General features: G+C 42.9%; 1 protein-coding gene across 1 annotated transcript; it reads right to left on the reverse strand.

The window, feature by feature from the left end:
* Positions 1-11,485, reverse strand: GPR68 (G protein-coupled receptor 68). The gene is made up of 2 exons (XM_019552412.1): positions 11,330-11,485; positions 1-2,759 (listed from the first exon to the last, which is right to left on the reverse strand). The coding sequence occupies exon 2, from the start codon at positions 2,627-2,629 to the stop codon at positions 1,538-1,540; it is 1,092 nt and encodes a 363-aa protein (XP_019407957.1). The 5' UTR covers positions 2,630-2,759; positions 11,330-11,485; the 3' UTR covers positions 1-1,537.
* Positions 11,486-27,679: the final 16,194 nt, after the last annotated feature.

Consider the following 27,679-nt stretch of genomic DNA (forward strand, 5'->3'; position numbering starts at 1 on the left):
CCATATATAATTTATTATGAACTGATAAAAACCATGGCTCTATATAAGTCACAGTGCTTGACATTATAAGAAGCGTACATTTGGCAAAGGCAGACAACATTCACCAGACAGAAGATGCAAAAGGTCTCTGAGAGTCTTTTATATAAAACAGATATTTACAGTGCAGTGAGTTACTGTGAATTGCAGAAGTGTTGCTGTGTTTTATGGAAAGATCTGAAAGTAGAGAAGGTAAGTACCTGGAGCAAAAGGATACAAGAATCCAGGTTGTTGGGTTTAAAATTAAAGAAAATGTATAATGCAAAAGATGAGATGAAGTAAAACCAAGACAGGATTCACTGGTAGAGCAAAGAAGGGTAATGAACAGAAGATATGGGGAAGGAAGAAATGTGCAGAGCATATGACTTAGTTGTTGCATTACCAGTGGCATCAGTCCCTATTTTTTCTGTTCTTTCTATGTAAACTAGAAAATATAATACATTTCTTTCTCTACAATATATCTGGGTACTCCATTCTCCGAGAAGTGGTTCCTTTTATAATAAATCATTAAACCATAAAATGAAAAAGTCTGTAGAGTAGTGTGATGCAGCATTTACACATATCCTGTACATCGGGCTCTCCTACATAGTATTACTTGTTAAGTTTTTTTCTGTACGAGATAAAGAAACTTGGATAAACACAACAATCCAAACGTTATGAAAGGTTAGCAGAGTTTGGATTTAAATCAGCGTATCTTCAAATACCATAACCTAAGGCAGTGATATGCAATGACAACAATGCAAGTACCTCCAAGCTAGTATTCCTTTTGAAGTCCATAGGATGAATTCATTACCTGCAAAGTACTGTATCCAGTTCCTTCTGAATGGGAACTCTTCCTCTGATTTCAAAGGACACTGGACCAAGACCCAAAATTAACCTATGACATTAATTTAACTATTAGTTATCCAGAAACCCTTACAATTCTTACATCACATGATTTTGCTTCTTTGCTTTTTTTCTGTTTGGTTGGGTCTCTGTATTCGTTGCTTGCTGGCTGTTGTTACATGACTTCAGAATGAGATGACTGGGTCAGTTACAAGCATCACATAGACATGTACACATACAATTTTCTTCCTGATAATGCTCATGAATTCCCTTAAGTTGTTCTACCTTACACCTCAAAAAGGTGATGATAGGGTTTGACAACCTTATCCTAACATCACTACATGGACAGACATCAAGCAGTTAATGACCATTATGGCCAATTCACACATCATTCAGACCAGTCACTGGAGCAACAACTTACCCCAAATTAATACTCCTGTGAGTCAGAAATACATGCATAACAGTTCAACTAAACTGACCTGGTTTATATTTTCCCTGTCCCACGTAAAGGTCCAGATTCCTCAAGGGAGCTCAGCTCTATATACTATAGTGCTGAGCTTTTTAAGTCTCTGGAAAGTAAATTAGTTACAATAAATTTATAAACCAAAGATTAGTGCACAGACTCAGTCATACTTGGAAACTTTATATTTGTTTCCCTTTCCTGTTGGTGCTACAGTCAGTCTGTACTGGTAATGGAAGACTCTTTCATTTTTTTAACAGCATGTACATTATTTAATAATCCTGGCTCTTGCTCAGCATGTGCCCCGCTACTTTTCCTGAAATTTTCTGGGATATTCAGCTGGTATGATTCTTTAGTTTCAGTCCTTAAACACTTTAGGCATGCTGAACAAGAGTCTCGCATTTTGACAAAGTCCTGATGGGTGTTTTCACTGGAAAAACAGTACAACACTGGATCAGCAACACAATTAAAAGTAGTCAGCAAGAGAGAAATATGGTAAATATTGAAGATCTTCTCAGCAAATGTGCAGTTGTTCTCAAATACACTGCGAATCACCAAGAGGATGTGGTATGGTCCAAAGCAAGCCAAGAAAATGGCAACTGTACTTGAAACAAGCCGTTTGATTTGGATTTTTTTCTTTTTTTGAGTGCCATGGCTCTTGTGAACCACTTGTAAAATGCCACAGTAAGAAAAAACCAGAAGAAAGAAGGGGAAAAAAAACCCAGCAAAGAAGCGGTAGAAATTGAGATTATGCTCCCAGCTCTTGATGGGATAATGTTCAAAGCATACAGCATGACTTTCAGCATCCTTACTAACTTCACCATGCTTAAAGACAAACCAACTTGTCAGAAATTCTTTGGACCAGATAACAACGCTCACTACAGCAGCAGCCTTCATTGTCCGAAACTGATGAAAACGGAAAGGATGCACTACCGCTAGATAGCGGTCAATGGAGATGCAGCAGAGGAAGCCCACGCTGATATAGATATTCTCATACAGGAGGATTCCACATATTTTGCACAACAGTTCATTGTATGGCCAGTTGTCCTGCTGTAAAACATACTGGAGCCAAAAGGGCAAAGAAAAGATATAGAACAGGTCTGCCACAGTTAAATTGCACAGATAGATGCCCAGTTCATTTTTAGCCTTAATCTGCAGGTACCCATAGTATAGTGAGAGGCAGTTAGCTGGGAGACCTAGTACAAAGACAAGGATGTATATGACAGGGGATAATGTCTGGTGTATACCATGGTTAATGGTACAGTTTATTGAATTATTCCCAGATGCGTTCTCTGTGAAATTCTCCATCTTCTAACAATGACCAGATCATTCATGAGGATCCCAAGTGGGTAGGTGTAGATTTTAATTTCACACATAACTCATTCCTTCCACACAGCCTTCATGCTGAAGTGTCTGTTGGCCTTAGGATGCTAACAACCTGAAAGCAAAACAGATGAAAATTCTTATAAGGAATAACACTGGAAAATATGGTCTAATTTAAGTAAGGTAGTCCCCAGATTTCTTATGTTCTTTAGTGCAAGTTAAACCTACCTGAGAAGTCTTGTGATGTAGGAATTGTAAATGTGTGAATTAATACTTTACACTTCTATAGAGTTTTCTGTAAAAGGATCTCAAAGACCCTTACAAACATTAGCCAATTTAACTTTTCACTCTTCTATCAGGTGAGGAAATATCACCTTCATTTAAAAAATGAGGCACAAGAGACATTTATGTTGACCACTCAGGATCATAGGATTTCTCCAGCAGAGGAACAGAGGCTTTTTAGACTGCCCTCAGGTCAGTGCAGCACATACAAAAATAGAGTACTTTAAAGAAAATACAGACTTCATTCGCTAAACTGTATATTTATATATTCCTAATACATAAATATTTACATAGACATATTGGAGAATTAACATCACACACACACACAAGCTCAATAGGGGAAGCATGGAAAACATTTAAATTTTCAAGCAACATCTCTTGCACAAGTACAGCTCCAAAGCTGCCTTTCTCTACTGAGAAAGAAGAATTCCATAAAAATCTTGCATCAATTATCTCTGCCCTGCCAGACAGTCCATTACAAATTTCCTCAACTACAAAAGGACCCTAAAAATGCTAGCTTACTGCATATTTCCTTAGGTACATCTTCATTGTGCTTGATGTAATTATGGAGTAACAAATGTTTGTATAATCTAGAAACCCAGCCAAACAAATCTTGTCTGTGTTACACACTTTTACTGTGTTGGAACATGGTTGTAAAAATCAAGTGACATGACTCAAGGCAATCTCGGCTCAGCTCTGCAGTCAGTATGCACCAGGACAAGTCACATTCAGGAAATGGGCAGCTAATAACAAAATACTGGTGTATGCCAACCACTATATCATTGTCAATATCGTATCACCTAACATGTTCAGTCACCTTTATGCAAATGTTCACTGGTAGATGCAAATTTACCAATGCAAAGGTTAATAGTTGAGATGGTCTACACATCTTAAAGCTTCCATTAATTTGGATGATGGACCAGGAAATACAGCATGCTGCTGAGGACAAGTGAAACAGGCCTGGGGGTTTCTGTCTGTTCCCATCCCAACCTGATTTCATTTTTTAAGTGAGGTAGCTAGTTTAGTGGATGAGGGGTATGCAGCTGACACAATATACCCAGACTTCAGTAAGGCTTTTGACCCTGTCTAACATGCCATTATCAGAAATAAGCTTGTGGAACTAGATGTTTCCATAATTGGTTGAATAACCACAAACAAAGAGCAACTAAAAATGGATCATTGTCAGACTGGCAAAAAGTCTTAAGTGAGGCTCCACATAGGGCTGTTTTGGGATTAGTCATGTTCAACATGTTTATTAGCTATGTAGATTGAGAGGAGCTGCAAGCTTTCTGGAACACAGGATTAAAATTCAAAGGTGGTATAAACCAGGGAACTTGGCTGTAGAAAATCAAATGAAATTTAACAAAGACAAATATAAGATACTACATGTAGGGAAGAAAAAACAAATATAAAAATAGTGAATGGAGGATAACTGGCTAGGTAATAGCACTGCTGAAGATTAAGGTAGATCTTAATCCGAGTCATCATGTTGGGCGACTCCCTCCTGAGAGGAACGGAGGGGCCCATCTCTTGCCCTGATCCAGTGGCATGGGAGGTAGGTTGCCTGCCTGGAGCCCAGATCCAGAACATCACTGCAAGGATTCCCAGCCTCATGTAGCCCTCTGATTACTGTTCCACGGTCCTCATCCATGTGGGCACAAGTGATGCAGCCTGGAATAGTCTGAACCATATCATAAGTGACTACAGGGCTCTGGGGGCCAGGCTTAGGAAGATGTGGGGGACAGGTTGTCTTCTCATCAGTCCTCCCAGTCAGTGGTCATGGTCAACATCACAAAGCCTGTATCAGAGAAGTCAACCTGTCGCTCCAGAGTTGGTGTCATTAAGTGGGTTCTCTTACAGGTTGGCTGATCTCCTACACAGGACTTTAAACTAGATTCACTGGGGGATGGGGATGCATGAAGAAGCAATATATATCTTCCATAATCAGGATGGGATCAGAGGAGGGGCAAATTGATGTATTGTGGGTCAGAATGCAAGGGGGTCAGGGGAAAGGGACTTGGTAGTCGGGGTCTACTACAGACTGCCACATCGGGAGGAGGAGTTGGACATGGAATTCTCCAGACAGCTCTCAGAGGCCGTCTGGTCAAGGGAGATGGTTGTCGTGGGTGACCTAAACTACCTGGACATCTGCTGAGAGGAGTAGTCAGCTAGATCCAAACATTCACATAGATTCCTAACCTGCATACAGGACCTTCACCTAACACAGGAGGTATACTGTCCCACTAGGGGAAATGCCTTACAGGCTATAGGGGATGATTTGGTGGGGGATCTACTGACACAAGGTAACCTAGGGGTCAGTGACCATCACTTGATTGAATTCACTATCCAGTGTAGGGTAGGAAAGATAACCAGTAGGGAAGAAGTGCTAGAATTCAGAAAGGCTAACGTCAGTGTGCTCAGGAGATTAGTTAGCAAGGCACTGAAGAACAGGAGAATTGGTGAGATGGGAGTCCAGGAAGAATGGTCATTCCCAAAGGGAGCAGTCCTAAGGGCACAGGAGATGATCCCCTTGTGCAGGAAAGGGGGCAAAGGGGCCAAGAAACCCTCTTGGCTGAACAGGGAAATCCAGGATTTTAAGTAGGTCTTCGATAAGGTATATCATTATATTTTTTATAGATAAACTGAGTGACTGTGATGTAGATGATTACATGGTCAGGTGGGTGGCAAATTGGCTTAGAGATCAGAGAGTGGTGGTGGATGGGTCAGTATCAACTTGGAAAAATGTGGACAGTGGAGTCCCACAAGGCTCGGTCCTTGGACTGGTGCTGTTCAATGTCTTCACCAGTGACTTGGATGAGGACGTGGAATGCACTCTGTCCAAATTTGCAGATGATACCAAATTGTGGGGTAAAGTTAATGCACCAGAGCGTAGGAAACAAATCCAGGTGCATCTGGACAGGTTGGAAAAGTGGGCAGAACAGAACAGGATGCAGTTCAACAAAGACAAATGCAAGGTGCTGCACCTAGGGAGAAGGAATCATCAACATACTTACAAGCTGGGGAGGACCTTCTGAGCAGCACAGCAGCAGAAAGGATCTTGGAGTCACTGTTGACTCCAAGATTAACATGAATTGTTAATGTGATAAAGTGATCAGTAAAACTAACTGCACTTTATCATGCATTAGCAGGTGCATGACAAACAGGTCCAGGGAGGTGATACTTCCCCTTTATGCGGCATTGGTCAGGCCGCAGTTGGAGTACTGTGTCCAGTTTTGGGCACCACACTTCAAAAGGGATGTGGACAACCTGAAGAGGGTTCAGAGGAGGGCTGTTCATATGGTTAAGGGCCTGCAGGTAAATCAAGGGGGTCGGGGGACCCTGGATCTCTTCAGTCTCTGCAAAAGGAGGCTGAGAGGTGATCTTGTGGCTGCCTACAAATTCTTCAGGGGGACAGCAAGGAATAGGAGAGACTCTGTTTACCAGGGCACCCCTTGGGGTAACTAAGAACAACGGCCAAAAACTGACAGAGAGCAGATTTAGGTTAGACATTAGGAAGAACTTCTTCACAGTAAGGGTTACCAAAATCTGGCATGGGCTTCCAAGGGAGGTGGTGCTCTCACCTACCTTCAGGGTCTTTAAGAGGAAGCTAGGCATGCACCTGGCTCTTTCCCACCCAAGGCAAGGGGTCAGACTCAATGATTTGCCAAGGTCCCTTCTGACCCAAACGTCTATGGATCTTAAACTCAATATGAATCTACAATGTGATGCTGTTGCAAAAAAAATAAAAAAATAAAAAAATTGGGGTGGCTGTAACAAGCAATGGATGCAAGGCACAGAGCATGCACGTTAGCCCTTATGTGGAGTACTGGGTGCAGTACTGGACTCTGCACTATAAGATGCAGAGAAACTGGAGAGGTTCCAAGGCAAGTGACAAATATAATTAAGAGTTTAGAAAGCAAACCATATGAAGGAAGGCTGAGAAGTATGTATGTTCAGTTTGGAGTAAAGTAGCTTAAAAGGGGTAGAGGAGACATTATAGCAGTTCTCCAATATTCAAAAGACTACTCTATAAAGAAGATAGAGAAATATTGTTCTCCCTTGCCACAGAGGGCACAAGGCACGAGTCTAAATTGTAGCAAAACAGATTCAGATCAAATCTCAGGAAAACTTCCTAAACATCGAACAATAGGATAAGTGAAACAAGCCTCACAGGGAAGTTTTGTAATCTCATTCATTGGAAACTAAATAGGAATAAGAATTCAAGAAGAGACTGGACAGGAATAGCAAATCCTACTTCTGTCCAGAGGGCTAGACTAAATGACTCATGAGGTGTTCCAACCTTACAGTCTCAACATATTTGTAATTCTGTTTGCTTCCCTTTAACTCTGTGTAGGATGGGGATATATGAACTCTCCCAGGGCTTCCTTTATAAAAAATGTCAACTAGCAATAATTGCGCCTCAGTTGAACCTCACAAGCCATGATAGTGTTACTGCACAAAGCTAGTTCCACTTTTCTACAGCTCAAAACACTGCAGGAACACTGTTGTAAGCTGCAACTTGTGATGCCACTACTGTAAAATCTTCTGATTTTTATTATAAGTCTTTTAAAGAAGATAATGGCTTTAGTTCTCTGAAGGGGCCTATAAAAGCATTAAAAAATTACTAAAATAAAAAAAAATGCCCCCACCCTGCAGAAACTTATGCATATGCTTAGCTTACCCATTTGTGGGGTTGCCCACATAGTCTACATCAGAGTTAAGCACAAACACAAATCTTTACAAAATGTAGGCCTTCAATTCTCCTGCACCTTTTTCCTCACTCCCTCAGAAACATCAGGAATTTTAATCTTGGCTTTTACTAGAGGACTTCTTAGTGATCTCAGATACACTCCACTCCAACGCTGGGTTTGAAGGGGTAGTCACTTGCATGGTATCATTTCTTGCAAGGGGTAATTAAAGCATTGGAGTTGAGTTAAACACGTCAGCAAAAATAGCTTTTTAGTAACCTAATGAAAACCCACTTCCCCTGTCTATTGATCAACTTTCAGTTTTCATGGCATGTCACAGTTTAATTAGTCTTCTTCCCATCAACACAGAGTGCCCATATGGACAAGCCCATAATCAATGGATAGATTTCACTAAGGCCTAGTTACGTGGCTAAACGTTACAAGACTGAGTGTTAAAATATGATTGTTTTTTATCTTTGTGCTTTTTCTACATTAACTGAAGTCTAGGAAAGAAGAGATAGCAAGGACACACAGTTTGCAGGGCTGCTTCTGGAGATTCCCTTCAACAACAGTATGGGGCCAAATACCAATTTATGGTGCAGGGGGAGTGATCAGGAGTGAGTAATTGTGACTCACTGAGAGGCACTGCAGTATGTGCATGACTGTAAAGCTCAATAAGGAAATGTGGCTGCTTCTGTTTATTTGACAAGGATGGCTAGAACTTGTTAACATTTTCTACCCTAATCACAGTTATTCCATTTTACAAGACAGCACCTCCTGCCTTGTTTGTCTAACACAGGATTTTACCTTTGAGTGGGTAAATTACTGATTTTATGTTTTAATGGATTTGTGTAAGTAAATAAAATAATCTTTTTATGCAGCTGTCACAGAAGCAGAGTTTACTCAAGAAACTAACTTTGAGGAATGCACTTTTGGTTAATATGTAATGGATCTAACATGGGGTGAGATGTGTAAATGGTAAAGGAGGGATCACTGTCTTCTCAAAAGTAGGGATGAGGTATCTTTACACCACTTTCACTCCAGCACATTTAATGGTCAGAAACCTGAACAGTTGGACCTAATTCTGCTTGCAAAATCCTTTGCAAATGGCACTTTTCCTCCAAGGAACCCAAATTATTATTAATACAAATCAGGTCATGGAGCACCCTGAATGTGAAAACCAAACCTGTCAAGTATAAGATATCTTCACATTAGCTGGATTTGTTTTTTTGGAATGCTTTACCAGAATTCAGAAAGGAGAAGAACAATAAAAAAAAAAGGAGAAGGCCACAGAAAAAAGGTGTATTGGTATAACAGTGTTCTAAACAAATCCATCTTAAACTGACTTTTGATTACAGCAAGGTTTCCTGCTACTATATAAATGATGTGGCCTTCCAGAAGTACTAGAGTGTGTTGTCTGAGTAGGATGGGAAGGGTATGCTGGCCTCTGCTGATGTACACACTAAAGCCTACTTATGTTACAAAGGCTATGGACAGACATTTAAAAAGCCAGAGCCGGAATTGATTCAACCTTTGCAGATTTGTCTAATCTACCTAGGTTGAACCGGTTTGTAACAGGACAGACGTTCTCTCTGGACTGGGGAACTGTGAGCACATGCCTGCAGTTGCTTAGGCCAGGTGCTGGGGGGCACTAGAGCACACCCTCCACTGCAGAGGAGCTGTATTTGGGGTTGCGGCATGTCCAATCTGGGATGAACTGGCCAGAGAGGGGTTTAATTCCCCCTTCCCTGTGCCACTGGTAGGGACCTCAGCCGGGTCTGCCCGCATTCCCCCCTCACTGCTGCTGCAGTGGGGCACCATGGCCTCTGAGGCAGAGGGGTGCAGGGAGGAGGGTTAGTCTCCCCTCTACCCCAGTGCCAGCCCAGTCTGCTCATCGGCACCACCACACTGGCTCTCAGCAGCAGAATAAGCCCCCTGCTGTCCCCTCCACTGGATGCCAGAGGGAGAGGGAATAACCCCCATCCCTGCCTCATCAGAGGGCTTTGCCAGCTGGCATCTAGCAGTGCCCCCACCCCACCACTGCAGCATAAGGGGGCAGGGCCTTTGATGGGGACAGCAGTCCCTGTCATAATGTCAGGGAGCATAAGCCCCTTCCCAGTGGGGGTGTTGTGCTGAGGAACTGGCAGAGCTGCCATGGGGTTATTCTCCACTCTGTCCTCAGGGCACCACAGCTGGGTCTGACCAGCCTGGCCGCAGCCACTGCTCGGTCTGCGCTCGGGGCAGCATCTGGTGAAATAAGCCCCCTCCTGCCAGGATGGGCCTGGCCTGACTGGACTTGAGCAGAAGCCAGCCCAGAGAGCACGCTGGGATGCTGGGGGAGTCTGGTTTAAGTTAAACCAGGAAGGGGTCTGGGACAGACATTGCATAAACTGGTTTGATCCAAATCAGTTAAATCTGATACTACATTTAACCTGGTTTATGTCAAACCAGTTTCGGCCATTTTGAAACTGGTTTATGTGTCTGTTCTGGTACAAGTTTAAACCAGTTTCTGATCACTTAAACAGGTTTATGTGTAATGTCTGTCCCTAGGCAAAGGGCTTCAAGGGGAAGAAAACAAAAATTCATCTAGACTATTAGCATTGCAGCAGCTGCCTTATTCTGCTCTCTGGTGTACTCTTCTTTGGGAGCCTATAGGATTCTCCCTCATTGTCAGCCTCTTCCCCATCTTTAGTGTGGGGGTCATGGCCAGGAGAAGGGACTGTGCCAGAGCACCTTTACACTCAATTGTACTTTGCTTCCACAATTGCCCCAGACACCCCTGTGACCAGACGACTCAGGATGAGGGTGTACAAAAGTGATTTAAATCTACTTTTTTCCTTCTCCTTCTGCCCCCCATGCACCAAACACAATTCAGATGCAGCCCAGGATTCGACAAAGAGTATGATGTGCATTTCTCTAAAATGAAGAGTATTAGAATGGCTGACTGCCATGCCGACCTTTCTTTTCTTTCCCCTTTCTCACTAATCCTCCTTGCTTCCTGAGAAGTCAGAAGAGTTGTTCTTAAAGAGTATATTATTGTGAGGAAACTGACACACAGCCCCTTATGAGCAACACTGGAATTGAAGAGAATGACAATGACAGGTAAAGGAAAGAGATAATCATCAGTAACTCCCTCTCTCTCTCTATGAACCCAGAAGCATAAGAATAGAAAAAAGAAATGATCTCTCATGGCTCACAAATCTACCAAAGCCAATTAGGAATGGTAACACAAAGGCACATTTCTATTAAGGCAGCATTATAAAGAAAATAGCTGTTATGTTAGGCTTCAGAGCTTGTTTTTTTTAACTCTTGCTTCGTCTCCAATCTCTAGCCACAGTCCATCCCAATTATTTATCATATTAGCAGTAATGTAATTCAGGCAGGACAACTGGGGCAGCAGCCCCAGGTGCCGACTTGGGGCAGGAGAGAGGGTGGGGAGCAGAGAGCGAATGAACACAAAACTAACATCTGCTGCCACAGCTGTTGATCACTGGCAGCCAGAAGCTGCTGATGCCGTAGGTGTCCAGCTGCCTTGTTACATCTCTGTTTACTGGCCCTGCCTGATCCACAAACTCCATTGCACTGTTGCCTTTCAGGAGACAATTCATTTCTCTAATGGCAGAAAATTAGAAGACCTTCAGCATCCAAGAAAACCCCCCAGATTCCTCCCATTCCCAGATTAAAGAGGAAGCAAAAGTAAACAATTACTACTCACTGTTCATACCCACAACAGGTTTTCTCCTCTCCCATCTCTGTGTGTACAAACTGCAGCTAATAACATGATTCCCAGCCAAGGAAGTTCAAGTGTAAGAAATCCATACAAACTAAGCAATGCAATGTATATGCTGAGTACTGCCTGCTGGCAATAGCATGGGAAACATCTAAGAGTCACTCATAATGGCTTTCCCCCGCTCTGAATGATTAATAATATGCAAGTAGGGCGGGTTCTTCTGGCTTTTTGCATCACAGGAAGTCAGTTTACAATAGGCCATCACCTTATTCATGGTGCAGGAGATCCTATTCCAAGGGGCCTCCTGTGTGGATGTAAACAGAGGTTGCACACACAACTTTTCTCACGTACAGGCGGTAGCATAACCAGGCGTGGACAAGCAGGACATAAGTGCAAGGTGCTGAGTAAGGGGAGACATCAGAATGGAGGCCATGGGGCTCCAGCCCTGGACTGCTGAGGAAGGAGTCCCCCCCCCACTCAGATTTCCCTCATCTTCCTCCTATGGGAGGTGTCATCCTGGCCAGCAACCACAAGGTTAAGGCTGAGGGGTGTAAAGGCCCTCTCATGTCTCCACAACCACTTTTCTCACCGCCAAACTCAACAGTTCACATGGCCATTAGGGACAAGAATTGCCTAAGCCTGCACTTGGGGTTGTGAGAAAATTCATATATCTGGCTAACCACATGAACACCTTCCCCCCACAGCAGCAGCAGCTATTCCTGGATGGCCCAGGGCACAAACCCTACCAGTTATGCCTCTTCATACAGGACAATCATCTCCAGGAACAGAGTGGATACTGGATGACTCTGTGGCAGCCAGGCTCTATTTTTAAAACCCTAGGAAATACAGACAATGACTTCAAAAGAACATTACAATAATATATTAAAGGCACAATAGCAAACTACAATGATGCAGAGGTAATGATGCAGAGACCAATATGGCTGCATCAGGAGCTACTTCACGACCTGCAAATCTGGAAGGAATTATACAAGAATGGAAATAAGGACCCATGACAAAGGATGAGTATTTAGGAATAAAGCCACCATAAAAGGCAACAAGTGAATGTTCTATAAATACATTTGAAGAAAGAGGAAGGCAAAGGAAAGAGACCCTTATTAACAGGAAGAGAAGAATATGTCAGATGATGCAGAGAAAGCCAATGTATTCAATGCTTTAATCTTCACAAGAAAAGTTAATTGTGAGCAAATACTTTACAACAGGTCATTTTGAGAAAAGCACAGGAGCCCAGGCCAGAAAACTGGAGGATTGGTTTAAAGAATATTTAGATAATGTAAATATATTCAAATTGACCCTAGAATACTTATCAAAATAGCTGTTGCACTTTCTGAAATGTAAGCAATTATCTTCAAGACCTCATGGAGAATGGGTTTGGTCTTGGAGAACCAGAGAAGGACAAACATCATTCCAAACTTTGAGAGCAAAAAAGGAGCATCTGGGCAATTATCAATTGTTCAGTCTAACTTCAACATCTAGAAAGATACTAAAATAAAGTAGCACATAATAAAATTATGGGCAGCGAGAGGATAATAAAATGGCAGTGGCAGACTCAATGCACCTAGTATCATCTGTTCTTGGAAGCTTAGGTGCCCTGGCCTTGGCTTGTACTTGGACAGGATTATAGCTTGCCATTCCAGCTGAAGTCAATACAAGCCAAGGATCTGTGTTCAAATATTTAACAAATGCTAGACCCTAGAGCCTATGTAAGTGGTAAGACTTCATTCTGGCAAATTATTGCTGCTGAGCTGACAGATGGGAATAAAAAGGAAGGGGGAAATAAGAGCAAATTCTGTCAAACTAATCTAATTTCCATTCTTCTTTAAACTGTAGAATCCTTTTGCATTTCCTTGGAAAAATGGCCTACTGGGTAAACACAAAGTAGTAGATGTGATATGTCCTGACTTTAGTACACTTCTGATGCTCTCCCACATTACAATACTATATTAAAGGCACAATGGCAAACTACAATGATGCAAACTAGAGAATAAGGATCTCACTGTAATGAACTGAAAGTCTGCACTCAAAGTGTCATCATGAACAGAAAGACATTTTTACTGATCTCTCCTGGATCTAGCCCTATTTATTATTTTGTCAGAGGCTTAAATAGGGAACAGGAGAATGTTTGAACTTTCTGCTTATGTTGAGACACCTACTGCTATCACAGGGTACAGCCAGGTCTAATCAGTTTGCCAAAAGTGCAGTAAAGAGAGGGGTATTTTGGATTCATTGGTTGTAAGGCTGGAAGGGATGTTGGGAGATCATCGGGTCCAGTCCCCTGCACCAGGCAGGAATGATAACTGGGGGTCAGGTGACCCCAGCAAGGTGAATGTCTAGTGACCTCTTGAAGATTTCCAGGGTAGGTGATTGCACCACCTCTGGAGGCAGCTTATTCCACAGTCTGGACACCCTGACTTCGAAAACGTTTTTCCTAATGTTGAGCCTGAATCAGTCTTCAGGAATTTTCTTTCCTGCAGTAGTTCCAGAAAGGGATCATTTGTATGTGAGGCAGCTGCATGGAGAAGCAGCCTTCCTAAAAGACAGTCTTTCCAGAAACCTATCCACAAAACAGGTACAAAGCGTTAAGTCACAAAAGCTGGCCCCATCAGCTGAATTCATTTCCACTGAACGTGCCTCACAACATCACTGTTCCTCAACCCAGTGACTTCAGTTCCCCGGTAGACTCCCAGGGTGCGAGTGGCCAGGCAAGAGCTAATTACATGATGACATGGTTTTCTGATGCATCTTGGTGGCACTGTTGGGTCCAGCATCAAGGAAGAATGGCCTAACAACTTCATAACAATTACCAGTAAATACTTTAGTATTACTTACAGTCCTTTGCTCCACACTATTGTCTACTTCTAGGACTGGTGGGCAATCTCAGTATGTGCCAACATATATCATTTAACCTAGATGGAAAACTGGCCAGGTCTGCCCTAGTGCAGTCTCCCCTCTCTCCTTCCCCCTGTATCTTCTTTCAGAGCTTTGGCTCTGGAGGCTCCACCAGCAGGCAGAAGCCACAGTTGGAGTTTGCTGCTCAGTTTGCTGTTGCTGAGGAGAGATATCATGCCATTTTTTTGCCACATATGCCCACAATGAGTGTCCAAAAAACACCCATTTTTGGCAGCAAAGATTAGACTGACATCTCCTGCCAGTAACAGTGAACTCCACTGCTGCTCCAGAACTACATTCACCCACTCCCAGATGCTTCACTGCTACTGCCACTCTCCTGCCAGAAATGAAGCCAGAAAGCTGCTAGAGGAAGGAGGATGGGAGACAGGAGGGTGGGGCAGACTTCATTCTGCTCCTGCCCTCCACGTAGTGTCCAGAGCTCATGACCTGCTCAATCACCCATCATTACATTACTGATTCCACCCAGTTATGCAATCACAACACAGAATACTGTTGAAGAGGAAGGAACTAGCTCTTATTTAAAGAGGAGTTGGAAAGTGGGTTTGTTTTATATTAAGCACATGAAACCAACAGGCAGGTAACACAGCTCCTGTCCCTAAGAGCCTAAAAACTGAAACAAACTTTGCTTTTACCTGTGCCAGGCATGAAGAGCAACTATCAAATGTTTTGTTTCTGCCTTCATTTTCTTTGGGCTGAGTGAAGGCTGCCTCAAAAACTTACTGCTATACCTGCCCTGTGCACATTTCTCTGTTTGTTTTTTTAGCATTAGAAAACTCAACTAAATGTTTCCCTCTTTTGGAGGAAGCTCTTGCAGATGTACAGCAAAAAGAAGATTCGTGTGAAACTTTTAAAAATCTAACACTATTTTTATTTAACGTAAAGCAGAAGTGAAGGGAAAACCGAAGCTTCAGTTCTCAGACCTGAATTACAGTTTAAAAAACTTAATTCAGATCTGAACACAACTGACCTGTAAGTGGGCTCCTCTAACTTGTATTGGTATGTACAATAATAATTATCCACTTGTGCAATTGTTTCAGTGGGAAGAAACCATTGAAGTATTTTGTGAATTACAGACGTCTTTACTTCATTTATAAATTTACTGTCAAAAAAGGAAGCCAGCACTATTTTAAAAAATCTGCATAAACAAAAGACATATTAGTCATCAATGTACAATGTTCCTCTAACACAGACCAGCAAGTATTCATTGCATTGGCTAAATTTCTCCACTTGTCTCTGCTCTGTCTGCCTAATAGTTTCCCCCCCAAATGTTTAACTTCCTTTCTTCATCTGATATTTCAAAAGTCTGAAATAAGTCTGTCTCCTTGGATAGTCCACTACTAAAAAGTAATCATTTCAGATCCATATCCAGGTCATATTTTTTTGCAAATTCATGACTCAATGCCTGTAAATATGTTGGTAAAAACTTGTTTAAAGGATTTAGGTAAGAGTTTCATATTAAGAAACTTCCTTTTGTTCTCAAAATTGAATGTGCTTACTAGATTGGACACTTTTTCTGTGTAGAGAGAACTGCTATCATATCTTAGAGCAAGTCTAAACAATATAGCTACTAACCTGCTGTGAGACCAGAATACTGCAACACATTAACTGATAATAAAATGTTTTCTTCATGCTCCTTCACTACTTACCTCTATCTTATTTCATCCCATTCTAACCCATCAATGAAGCTCTTTCAGATCTTGTATAATGGGGAAAGTAGTATAAAGTTAGTAGATTTCCAGTGTGCTAGTTGTTGCATGCTAACTCATGGTACAGACACACTTGGTGTATATTATGTGCATCCACAGGAAAACTAGTGTACTGTAACACACACTAGAGTTAGCTTTGCACTTATTTTGTTGTATAGATAAGATTTAGTGTGATCTGTTTTCAAAATACCCTTCATTCCAATTTCATGCCTGAGTACCCAATACCATATATTATTTCTTATACTTGTCAGTCCCAGGCTACCCTTTAACCAGCCTTTACTTTCTCTAGATCTGTATGCATTTGATTTAATAAAAGCTGGAAACAAATATTCTCTAGTATAAGTGCACTGAGGAGCAGCCATAGAACACTTTCACCATCACTACCTCCAATATGACTAAGCATGAATCTGGAAGATTACTTTTACAGGGGTGGGGGGAGTTCAACCTCTGGGGAACGTTGGCATCTTAGTCATTCTGTTGAAAAAATTACTGAAAGTGGCAGTTATTGGCAGTGGCTTTTTTATGTTATAATTGAATACAAAATGAAACCAGTACAGACGTCAAGCATGTGAGCAAGACACCCCATACAGGCATCTGAGAGGGTTCTCAGAGCACTGGCTCAGTTGCAGCCAATCGCTAATGTTTCAGAGACTGGGTATATTCTAAGTGTAGATTTCTTTATCAACACAGTAACAGGAGACACAAACCCAGTTACTTGGACACAGTGCAGGGGGATGAGAGGGGAACATGCCCTTGCTGGGAGCCAGGTTGTGGGGACTACTCAGCTAAGACTGGAAGGGGGAGGAAAACCCAACCATCATCTCTGGAGCATGTGGAGATAATGTCAGACAGCAGGGACAAACTTGGTAGAAGCAGCCTGCTTATGTTTCAGTGGTGCTAGTGTATATTCCTTGAACATCTGGAGGCCTGGGAGTGGCTTTGGGGTGAACAGAGGAGGCCACAAGTAGGATACATGGTAGGCACACTTTGCTGGGAGGCTGAGGCACGGAGAGCCAAGGCCCAAGTCAGTGGACCTGGGTTGAGGGGCTTCAGCTAAAGGAAAAAAGGGCCTAAGGCCAAACAGGCTGAAGCCTGGACAAGGGTTGGGGTCCAGGGGGCCCAGTATTAGTCTGAGGCAAAACGGAAAAGAGAAAAGAGACTTCAGGTGTTGGGTCTGAACTCCAAGCCAAGCGGATGAGGGTGAGCCCACAGAATAGCAAAAAGGGACTAGGAAGAACACCTAGAGCTTGCCAGCTTCTAAGGGCAGCCTCCCCTCTTCATTAACAACATCACAGCATGGCAGATGAAAAATCAAGGAAAGACCCTGAGAGGTGGGAGTGAGTGCTGGACAGGAGTAAGGTGGCCATTAAGGGCAGGGGAGCATGGTATCACAGCAGCCCATGGGCATGTCCTGTTACAGACATACATGCACCAGCAGTGGAAGAGAGTACAGTGGAACAACATGTAAGTCCATATGAAATGCTTCCCAGTGCCCCCAGAAACCAAAATCTATTGAAAGCTATATGATTCCACAAAAAACTCCAGTGTGATTGAAAAGCCAGTGTCTAAGAGGAAAGGAGTTTTGATTAAAATTTTCTAGTAGGTGGTAGCCAGCCACTGGACTTCTTCGATGAAGTAAGATAAACTTGGGACAAGGAGTCCTGGTATATGCAAGAAAGATACAATAGTAAATAGAGTTTGTTCACTACCTAAAGGATCATCGTAGCAGTCTTTCTTTGTTTGTTTGCTGCATGGAGGGGCTTACCAACTTTTCTGTCAGAACCATTAAAAGTTCTTTGTGTCAGAACTTGTGTTCTTTGTGTAAGCGCTGTGGCAGTGATTACAGGAGTCTAGTGTTCATTCTTTGTGCCTAAAATATCCCTTTCTGGTTCTAATTTTACCTGTCTACTACCTCTCATTGATATCAACATGTATAAGTGCATGTGGGATCAAATAGAACACTGCCATTATGCCACCAGGTGTTGAAATCCAAATCTTAACACATCTATCCCTAAAAAAACCACCTGACCCAACAACCAAAGAAAAAAGAAAAGAACACCACAGTACAGTATGGTCTAAACACAAAGCAAGGTAAGAGGCCTGTAATCATTTGCAATCACAAAGCAGCATTTATAATCCACATTTAAAGTGACAACATCAGGTAATCCAGATTTGTTCACACATTACTAGCAGAAACCCCAGGTAGCTCGTGAGTAAATATATAAAAATCAAGAATAAGGAGCAAGTGTTAGTTATATATACCCAGAGGCACAATATGGAAAAAGTTGTACTATAGGCAGAGGCCAGGAAGTCCTACACTCTAAATTGCTTTTGAGGCACACTACACTCTATAGCCTTGGACAAATCACCTAAATTCCACAGTCCTATTGTTAGGGGCCTCGACTATCAACTTTCTGGTGAAAGAGAAATCAGGTGAGACACAATCTGGATATATTCTAGGTGTAGTTTTCTTTTGACACACAGCTGCGGAAAAGAGGACAGTCAAACAACATTCAAGACAATCTTTTCTTTCTCAACCCATCGTTTGTACTTGGTTCCTACAGAAACCTGCTCAAGGATTGGCTAAGCAATCAGAGACAAGGGAAGGAAAACTCCTACTGTTTGCACAGTTCCATCTCAAAGGACCACTATCACTACGCAGATAGTTACATAATCAAATTCAAACATCGACACAGCATATCTTCTTCAACAACTGGTCACGCAGTAAGAAAAGTAACTGGGAAGATTATGGGGAACAGCACCACACGGTGTCACTAGCCAATGTTTTGTCAACCTATCTACCCTGTACAACACTGTAAAGGTTCCTTAGTCAACACAGGACAAGCGCTTTGAAAATGTAAAAAGCTGGACAGTACAAGAGATTAATATAATTGGTAACGTAATATTTTAATGAAACAACCAAGGTAAAAGTGTTTGAAGTTTCAATTTGTCAAATGAAACTGGAAAGTGTGTGATCACAGGTCTATTTACAGCCTGCTACCTTTAGTCCAGAGGTTATAATCTACCACTGAGTATTCATCACAGCAATCATGTCCCCTCTTTTAGTTGTATTCCAATAGAAGCAATGGCTCTATAGCACTGCTGGGAAGCAGTTACTTAGACCATGAGACAAATCTGCATTTCACTAGCAAACAAATAGGAAAGGCTGCTTTTAAAATTAATACCATTTGCCATATCCCTCTAACTGAAAAGTGATTGAGATTCAGCTGCTCAAAAATGTATTTCAGTATTTGCATGCACTATATTGTACATAATCAAATCACGATACACCTGATAATATCAACTATTTTCGACACTATTTTCTGCACATATGATTCACCTTGTCATTTGTTTAGGGCAGCAACAACTTTAAAATAGAGAAATAGCGAAAAGCCATAATTTTGAGATTTCCTTTGCCTACATCAGAATTCTGTGCCTTTCCCCCTTGTTAACCAAACTGGATATATGTATCATAAGATACAAGTCAGCTGAATTTCAGGGCCTCATCTCTTATATCCTAGCCATGTACAAATCAGAATTATTCATTTTTTTTTTGTACTATGTTAATGTTCCTGGCTTAGACTGAATTATTGGAAAACTGGCAAAATATAGGAAAGGTAGTACTGGGGAGGGAAGTGTAGATGGTTTAGGGGTTGAAAATGGGAAAAGTGGTGTTTGTCTTCAATACTTGACATTAATTACTCTGTCCCAGACTGGCAGCAACAAGAAATATGGGAATGGCTGTGGTGCATTGTAATGTTAAAGTTATAAAGCTAAATTAATTATCAGTGGTTTCCAGATCTTGTGGACATGTAAGTATATTTATCACACCCCCATCTTACAGTTATATTTTCGGAAAATGATTAGTATTAAATGGGCAAGTGGTTGAAATGGCAGCTATTAAATTTTCCCAAGTGGAACAAAATGTAAGGCTCTTCTGAGGCAATAGTGACAGTGCTAGAGAATTTAGTCTCCCTTTTCCATTAAGTTAATTCCTAATGTAAATACAATTGCAGTGGAAATTGTGGCTAGTTAAGCTAGAGCTGAATTTGGTCCAGACACCACATGGACAGCTGTGCAGGCTTCTATGACTGCAAAAATGAATTCCCTATTTGTGCATCATATATACAGTTCTAGGTCATATTTTTACTAAATCCACTTGAGACTAGCACTGAAATCAAGATCTATTTCCTCACCCTGAAATTGGGACAAGCCAGGATTTTGGACACTCTTAGCCTCTTTTAGTGTTTAATATTCTTTTATATGCACGCTTATTTCAGTAGAAAAATATTGCACAGGACTAGAGGCATTATTAACATACAACCCTGATTTTATTACCCTGGCATTAGCTTCTAATTAAAACATTACAAATTGATCCTTTATCATCAGTACACAAAGGTGGCTTCACACAATGGTGCCTCACCATAGATTACAGAATAACTCATCCAAAGGACCTTTGTACTGGTTGTGTTTTATGGTCAAACATTAAATATGTTTTTGAAGTATTCTCTCAGTGGTTACTTTAAGATTCCTTCCTCTTTCTTCTAACTGCTAAGTGCTATTATGGGGGTTCCCAGAATTGCACCCCTTTTATAATGTGAAGAAGAGTTTCAAATGTGGCCTTAAAATGCATTTGTTTTTTATTTTGGCTCTTCACATTGCTGCATGGAAGCCCTGTTTGTCATCATGAGCAACAATGTGCTTTTCATTCCCTTCAGAGGTGCATTTACAGCTATTTTAAGGGAATTGACACCATGCATAAGAACAGTTTCCATAACATGTGAGCTGATGTTCTCCACCCTAGCTACTTCCAGGATGAGCACAAACCCTAGCATGACATGCTCCTTCCTAATCCAAGCAGCTGAGACACTTAAATTAGTGGGAGGATTATGATATGGAACCTATGGTCAGCCTGGGTCACTTGTCAGTAATACATATAAAGGGAGCAGTAGTCTGCAGCTGTTTGCAAATTAGGTTCTGCTCTCAGATTTAGAGCTGGCAACTCAGCTGGACTTTACATGAAGAACACCAGACATGTCTGCTACTCAGCCATACTTTCTTACTTGCCTCCTGATTGATGCCAATACATCTCAGTAGTGTAAAAAGAAGTTGTTGGGGACAAAATGTGAGCACACAAAACAGATTTGGCCTGGAACTGATATTTACTGTGATTTAACCATTGCAGTTTTGTGTGATTTTAAACATACACACAACATTACTGGGAGTCAAAAGAAGGAAAACTTTGTTTGTTACTGTCTGTTACAACCACAACCTACTACTCTGATCAAGCAGACTGTTGCCTATGAAGGCTCATGCCTCTCTCTCGCAGTCTCTAAGGTGGCACCCTGTCATGCCTTCTGCCTGGCAGCAGGCTAACATGGCTAACCGCCTCTCCACTATTCTGAGGAAAAGCCAACACACCAGCGATACTTACTCATCCAGAAAAAAAGAACTTCAATCCATAAATCAAGTATCAGTGTAAAGGATCAAGACATTAAGGGAACATAAATAACACTTCTCTTGAATTATCTGTGCATTGATTTCACGGAGGAAGCAACAGCCTCAATCTCAGAGTACACAATTCAGATTATTCAACAGGTCAATGACTAGAGAAAGTGGTTATTTTGTGGGAGATCAGATTTTTATAGTAACATTCTGCTTTTGTTTAATTGGAGCTGAAATGAAAAACTTGGATCAGAAGATTTGAGGCTCTAAAGTTGAAAAGCAGATACACACAAATGATACCAAACAGAATGTCACAACCAAAGTCCAAGTGTCACTGCATTGTATTATAATTTAGAAGTTCAGGGCATGTGTTTGGTCTGGCCTGTGCACTGAGGTTTGAATATAAACATTTAGATGCAGTATCCCAGAGTTTGAGATGTTCTGATGAGAAATTCTGGTTTGTGGAAACACCTAAAATAGCTAACTCCCCAAATGAAACAGGTGTGTAGAAGCCAAGTCATTATCCAGCACAGACCAGATGAATTCTGATAGCTGTTTTATTGCCATGGTAAATGGAAGATGGGAAAACTTCCAATTTAGTGCCCAGAAATTGTATGATCATAATTTATTAGTTATCAAAAGGTTAAAAAGTTGAGCCCCAAACCCCACAAAACAAGCAAACCCCCAAACCAAAGTAATCTGCACCTGTAAAGTGGTGTTTTCTTTCCTCTATTTCGTACAGATGTTATTATAGCTAGGGACCTACCTAACTCAAGGGAAGAGAAAGCCATTTTCACAGCTTGGTCATGGCCCAAAATGCTGATGCTGCAGTCATTTTGCAGCAGCCTCGCCCCTCAGCACTGATTGGCAGAGAGGCCCCAGGGGGAGGAAGAATAATGGGGTGGCCACCATCTTGACTGCTGGCTGCCCTTTGTGCTGCCCCACTCCTTGATTGGCAGAGGCACAAGAGGGCAGCTGCCATCTTGCCTACTTCCCTTCATGCCAGCCTGCTAACCAGTGCCATCCCCTTCTGGCTGGATAGCAAGGACCGTTGGCTCTCACTGGGGAGCCAGAATTTTATATTTATTATGGGTTTTTTTGTTTGATTTCCTGGGAAATGGCAGCCAATTCCATTTTTTGGGAAGACTGCTGTTTTTTGCTGTTTTCTAAAAAATTGCAAAACCACAATTTAAGTAGGTCTCTAATTATAGCAGCTTATATTTGATTGTTTTTGTAACTCATCAGTTTCAGATTTCTTTCTCCCTCCTGCTAGTCAAGTGATTACTTTTAAAATAATATTACTAGTGCTATGAACTCAGTTAGCAATGAACAGCTCCAGAATAAGGAAGTGTAAAGTTTGTAGGCGGGTAATGACAGCAGTGATATTTGGGGTAACAGATTGAGATCATCGCAGCAGCAAGGGCTGTGTGGCAATTGTTGAATGGGACAATGTCAGAAGGGTATTGGTCACACGGGCTATTGTATCAGAAGCATAATGGACTGTGCCCCTAGTTCCTAAGAGACTAGAGAAGCTTTAAATATTTCTGGCCCTTGACATGGAGAGGGCTCTACCACAATCTCAGACTCAAATTCTAAACCAAATCATCTGCAAAGAAATTTGGTGCCAAGTAAGTTACTGAAGCACAGCTCCTTCTCTCTTGCCTCCATGGCCCATGACTCCCCTCCTCCCCTGCAGATCTTGTATGCACATAGGCAAACCCATTATCAGCCTCTTCCTCCTAGAAAGATAAAATACAAACATTTTTTTACAAGACTGTCCAATTCAGTCCCACTCCCCAGACACATTATCTAGAGATATCCAAGGAAGTGGCTTAAGCCTGTGCTCCCTCTGAGGTATTGTTATACTTAGCATGTACCAATTGTACTTACAATGCAACTGTCCAAGTATTCAGGCACACATGCTGAGTACCATCATAGTACCGTAAAGTTAGGACTTTTCTGGCGAGGAATATCTCCAGATCATATTATCTAGCACTTGTTGAACTAATGGCAGACTGCTCCCCAAGGCTATGGACAGACATTACAAATAAACCAGTTTAAGTGACCAGAAACTGGTTTAAACCTGTAACAGAACATCAGTTCAGTGCACATAAAACAGTTTCAAAATGGCTGAAAGTGGTTCAAGGTAAACCTAACTGAATGTAGTATCAGACTTAACTGATTTGGGTCAAACCAATTTATGCAATATTTGTCCCAGACCCTTTCTTGGTTTAAGTTAAACCAGACTCCCCCGGCATCCCTGATGCTTTGCATCTCTGGGTAGGGCAGTCTGCTCCACAGAGCAGAGCTGGCCCTGCCCCCTGCTCCTTGGCCAGAGCTCTGGTAGAGACTGTATGTACAGTAGGGTCTGCCTGGCTTCCCCTTTCTCCACCTCCCCCTCGCTGCTCAAGCACGGATTCCCCCCTCCCTCCCATCTCTCACAACATGGACCCTAGCCCCACAGCCCCTAGGCATGTGGTGTGCTAGCTAATAAAGAGAGGTGTCTATGTGTGTGTGTGTGTCCAATTGCACTGGGACAAGCAGACAGAACAGTGTCCACTTATGGCTTTTGGAGCTAATCAACTGGTCAGCTGGTAATGTCCCTCCATTCCTTCCTTGAAAAAACTGTTTAAGAAGAGCTTGAACTAATGAAAGAGGCTTTTATTTTGTTGATGGGCTGATAAACACTGCTAAACCCTGCTGGCTCCTTGCCTGTCAGTTTGCTGCAGACAGTATGAAAAAAGTAGGAAGTGGGAGATTGAAAATCTCTGTATCATCAACAGATACATACACTGCACACCACCTCCACTTTACTTCAGAGTGCTAGCAGGGGGCTGGGGTCTGGCAACACACTCACCCCTTGAGCAGCCAGCAGGGAAAAGGCTGGGATGGTGCAGCCAGACCTCCTTAATCAGAGTGTCTTGCTGGTGCCTGGCCATGCCCTCCAGGTCAGCTCAGTGGTGTGGAAGGAAAGGGAGGGCTGCTATAGCACCCCCTGGCTTCTAGCCTGAGCCACAGCAAGCATGTGCCTGAGTTTCTTCAGTACAGAGGAGATGTCTTTAAAGTTACAAACCAGTTCAGCCTAGCCAGGTTAGACTAACTGGCAAAGATTGAATCAATTCAGGCCCAGGCTTTTTGAATGTCTGTCCCTAGCCCAAAGGTAATATGATTAGGAGACTCCAGAGTGGTGGTGGTGGTAGTGGTGGTGGGTGGCTCAAAGCTCATAAAAAGGCTGGCAGCTTGACAAACAGTTCTCTCAGCTCCCACCTAACTCTACCATCCTAGGGCTGAGACCAGAAATCAGCTGATTTTCAGAATAAGCTCTGGGACCATGCTGGTGACATTTCAAGACTCCAGTGCGGTGTAATGGTCTGCTTAGATTGTAGTAAGCAACAACATGCAACTGAGCGGAAAACTTCCTGAGTCATATTAATGCTTATTACACTCTAAACAAAGTGAGCTGAGTGTAACATAACAATACCCTGAGATTCACAAAGCTTAAAGAGGGAGCCCCCCGCCCGAAGGGCAGGAAGTCAGCTGGGGTCACAGGATCCCAGCAAGATAAACATCCAATTGACTCTTAAAGGAGTCCAGAGTAGGTGCATGCTCCACCTCTGGCAGCAGTCTTTTCCAGGCCTTGAGGGCTCGGACTGTAAAGAAGTTCTTCCTTATGTCCAGCCTGAAATGGTCTTGGAGAAGTTTGTGACCGTTTGACCTTGTCATCCCTTGGGGCACTCTGGTGAACAGGTGTTTCCCCAGATCCTCATGTACACCCCTTATATGCTTATAGGTAGCCACCAAGTCGCCCCTGAGCCTGCGCTTCTCCAGACTGAAGAGTCCCATGGCTCTCAGCCTCTCATCATAAAGCCTGTTTTCCTGCTCTCTGATCATGCACGTGGCTCTCCTCTGGACTTTCTCAAGTTTCTCCACATCCTTTTTGAATTGTGGAGCCCAGAATTGGATACAGTACTCCAGTTGCAGCCTCACAAAGGCCGAGTACAGTGGGAGGATGACATCCTGGGATTTCCTAGAGAAGTATCTATGGATGCAAGCCAGAGGTTTGCTCGCTTTGCCAGCTGCAACATCACATTGGTGGCTCATATTCACCTTGTGGCCAATCATGATCCCCAAGTCCCTTTCGGCTGTGGAGCTAGCAAGCATAGCACTGCCGAGCCTATAAGCGAGCTGTGGATTTTTCTTCCCCAGGTGGAATACCTTGCATTTTTCAGTGTTGGAGACCATCAGGTTTTTATCTGCCCATTTTCTGAGCTTGTCAAGGTCGGCCTGGATCACCATCATGTCCTTGGGGTGTGGACGCTTTACCCCAAAGTTTGGTGTCATCAGTGAACTTGGCCAGTCCACTTCTGACACCAATGTCCACATCATTAATGAAGATGTTGAAAAGAATATGCCTTGGGGGACCCCACTGGCCACGATGCACCACAATGATTGGCTTCCATCAACTATCACTCAGACTGGCTGACCTGCTCGACCGGGCTTTAAACTGAGCCCGCCAGGGGATAAGGTGAATAAGCTCAGTGGGCAGCTTTTGTAAACCCAGCAGGCTAAGGCACTCAAGGGAACCCACCCCTACCACAGCCCCAGAGCAATCTGTAGGGAAGGCAAGGGCCCCCAATGATACACTTACGTGCCGGTACACCAATGCCAGGAACTTGGGGAACAAACAGGAGGAATTGGTCCTCCTGCTAAACAAAAAGGATTATGATCTCATAGGGATAAAGGAGACCTGGTGGGACTCCACCTATGACTGGGCCACAGGTATATATGGCTATACCTTGTACAGGAGAGATTGTGTGGAAAAAAGAGTTGGGGGGTACCTCTCTCTGTCAAGGAAAGTTATGCATCCCTGCAAGCTGACACTGGCACCCAGGGTGGATGACTGGAGACTCTCTGACTCAAAATCCATGGCAAACAAGGCACAGGGGACATAATGGTGGGAGTCTACTACAGACCTCCTAGCCAAGATCAAGAGCTTGACCAGGAATTTGCCTGGGAACTAGCTGAGCTGCATGCTCCCAGTGCATGGTTGTCATGGGACATTTCAACTACCCTGACATCTCACGGGAAGGGCACTCAGGCACATCCGAACGGTCACAGTTTCCTCATGCGTGTAGATGAACTCTATCTGACTCAAGAAGTCTATGGACCAATGAGAGGCAAAGCACTGCTCGACCTGTTACTGGCAATGGAGGATGACTTAATCAGTGACCTAATGATTAAAGGGAAGCTGGGAGACAGTGACCATGAGCTGATCACCTTTACCATCTGCCAGAAAGCTGGCAAATCAGTCAGCAAAGCAGAAGTCCTCAACTTCAGGAAGGCTGACTTTGATAAGCTCATTTGCTGGTGAGGTCCTAAGGGACCACGACCCAAAGAGGAAGGGAGTTCAGGAAGAGTGATTGCTCCTCAAGGGACCAATCCTGGAAGCTCAAGCAATGTCTATCCCGTCTCAGAGGAAAGGCAGCAAAAGGGCACAGCAGCCTCCCTGGCTCTGCAGGGAACTAGTGGACCTCCTGCATACAAATACAAAGAAAGACCTATAAAGGATGGAAGGCTGGATCCACCCCAAAGGAGGAGTACTCTGCACTGGTTGGACCTGTAGGGAGTGAAACAGGAAAGCCAAGGTTGTGACTGAACTCCAACTGGCTACACGTATCAAGGACAATAAAAAGTCCTTTTTTAGATATGTGGGGAGCCAGAGGAAAGGCAAGGGTAACATTGGACCCCTGCTAAACCATATGGGTCAACTGACAATTGATGCCCAGGAAAAAGCCAAGCTGCTCAATGGGTATTTTGTGTCAGTTTTTCACCAGCCCCAAGGGATGGCCCTGCTCAATATGGTACAGGAAGAACAGAGCAAGGGAGAACTTTTACCCTTCATCAATGTTGACCATGTGAAGGAACACCTTCAAAGGCTGGACACCTTCAAGTCAGCTGGCCCAGACAGCTTACACCCCAGGGTACTTGAGGAGCTGGCAAGCATCATAGCTCTGCCACTTGCACAAATCTTTGAGAACTCATGGCACGCAGGTGAAGTGCCCGAGGACTGGAAGAAGGCCAATGTGGTGTTTAACTTCAAGAAAGGAAGGGAAGTAGATCTGGGGAACTACAGGCCCATCAGCCTGACCTCTATCCCAGGGAAGATCTTGGAAAAAATCATCAAAGAGACCATTCTTGACAAAATGGCTGAAGGCAACTTCCTGAGGGATAGCGCGCATGGGTTTGTTGTGCGTAG

The sequence above is a fragment of the Crocodylus porosus genome, unplaced genomic scaffold (genome assembly GCF_001723895.1).
Source record: "Crocodylus porosus isolate Cpor-Errol unplaced genomic scaffold, CroPor_comp1, whole genome shotgun sequence".
In the NCBI taxonomy this organism is placed as follows: Eukaryota; Metazoa; Chordata; order Crocodylia; family Crocodylidae; genus Crocodylus; species Crocodylus porosus.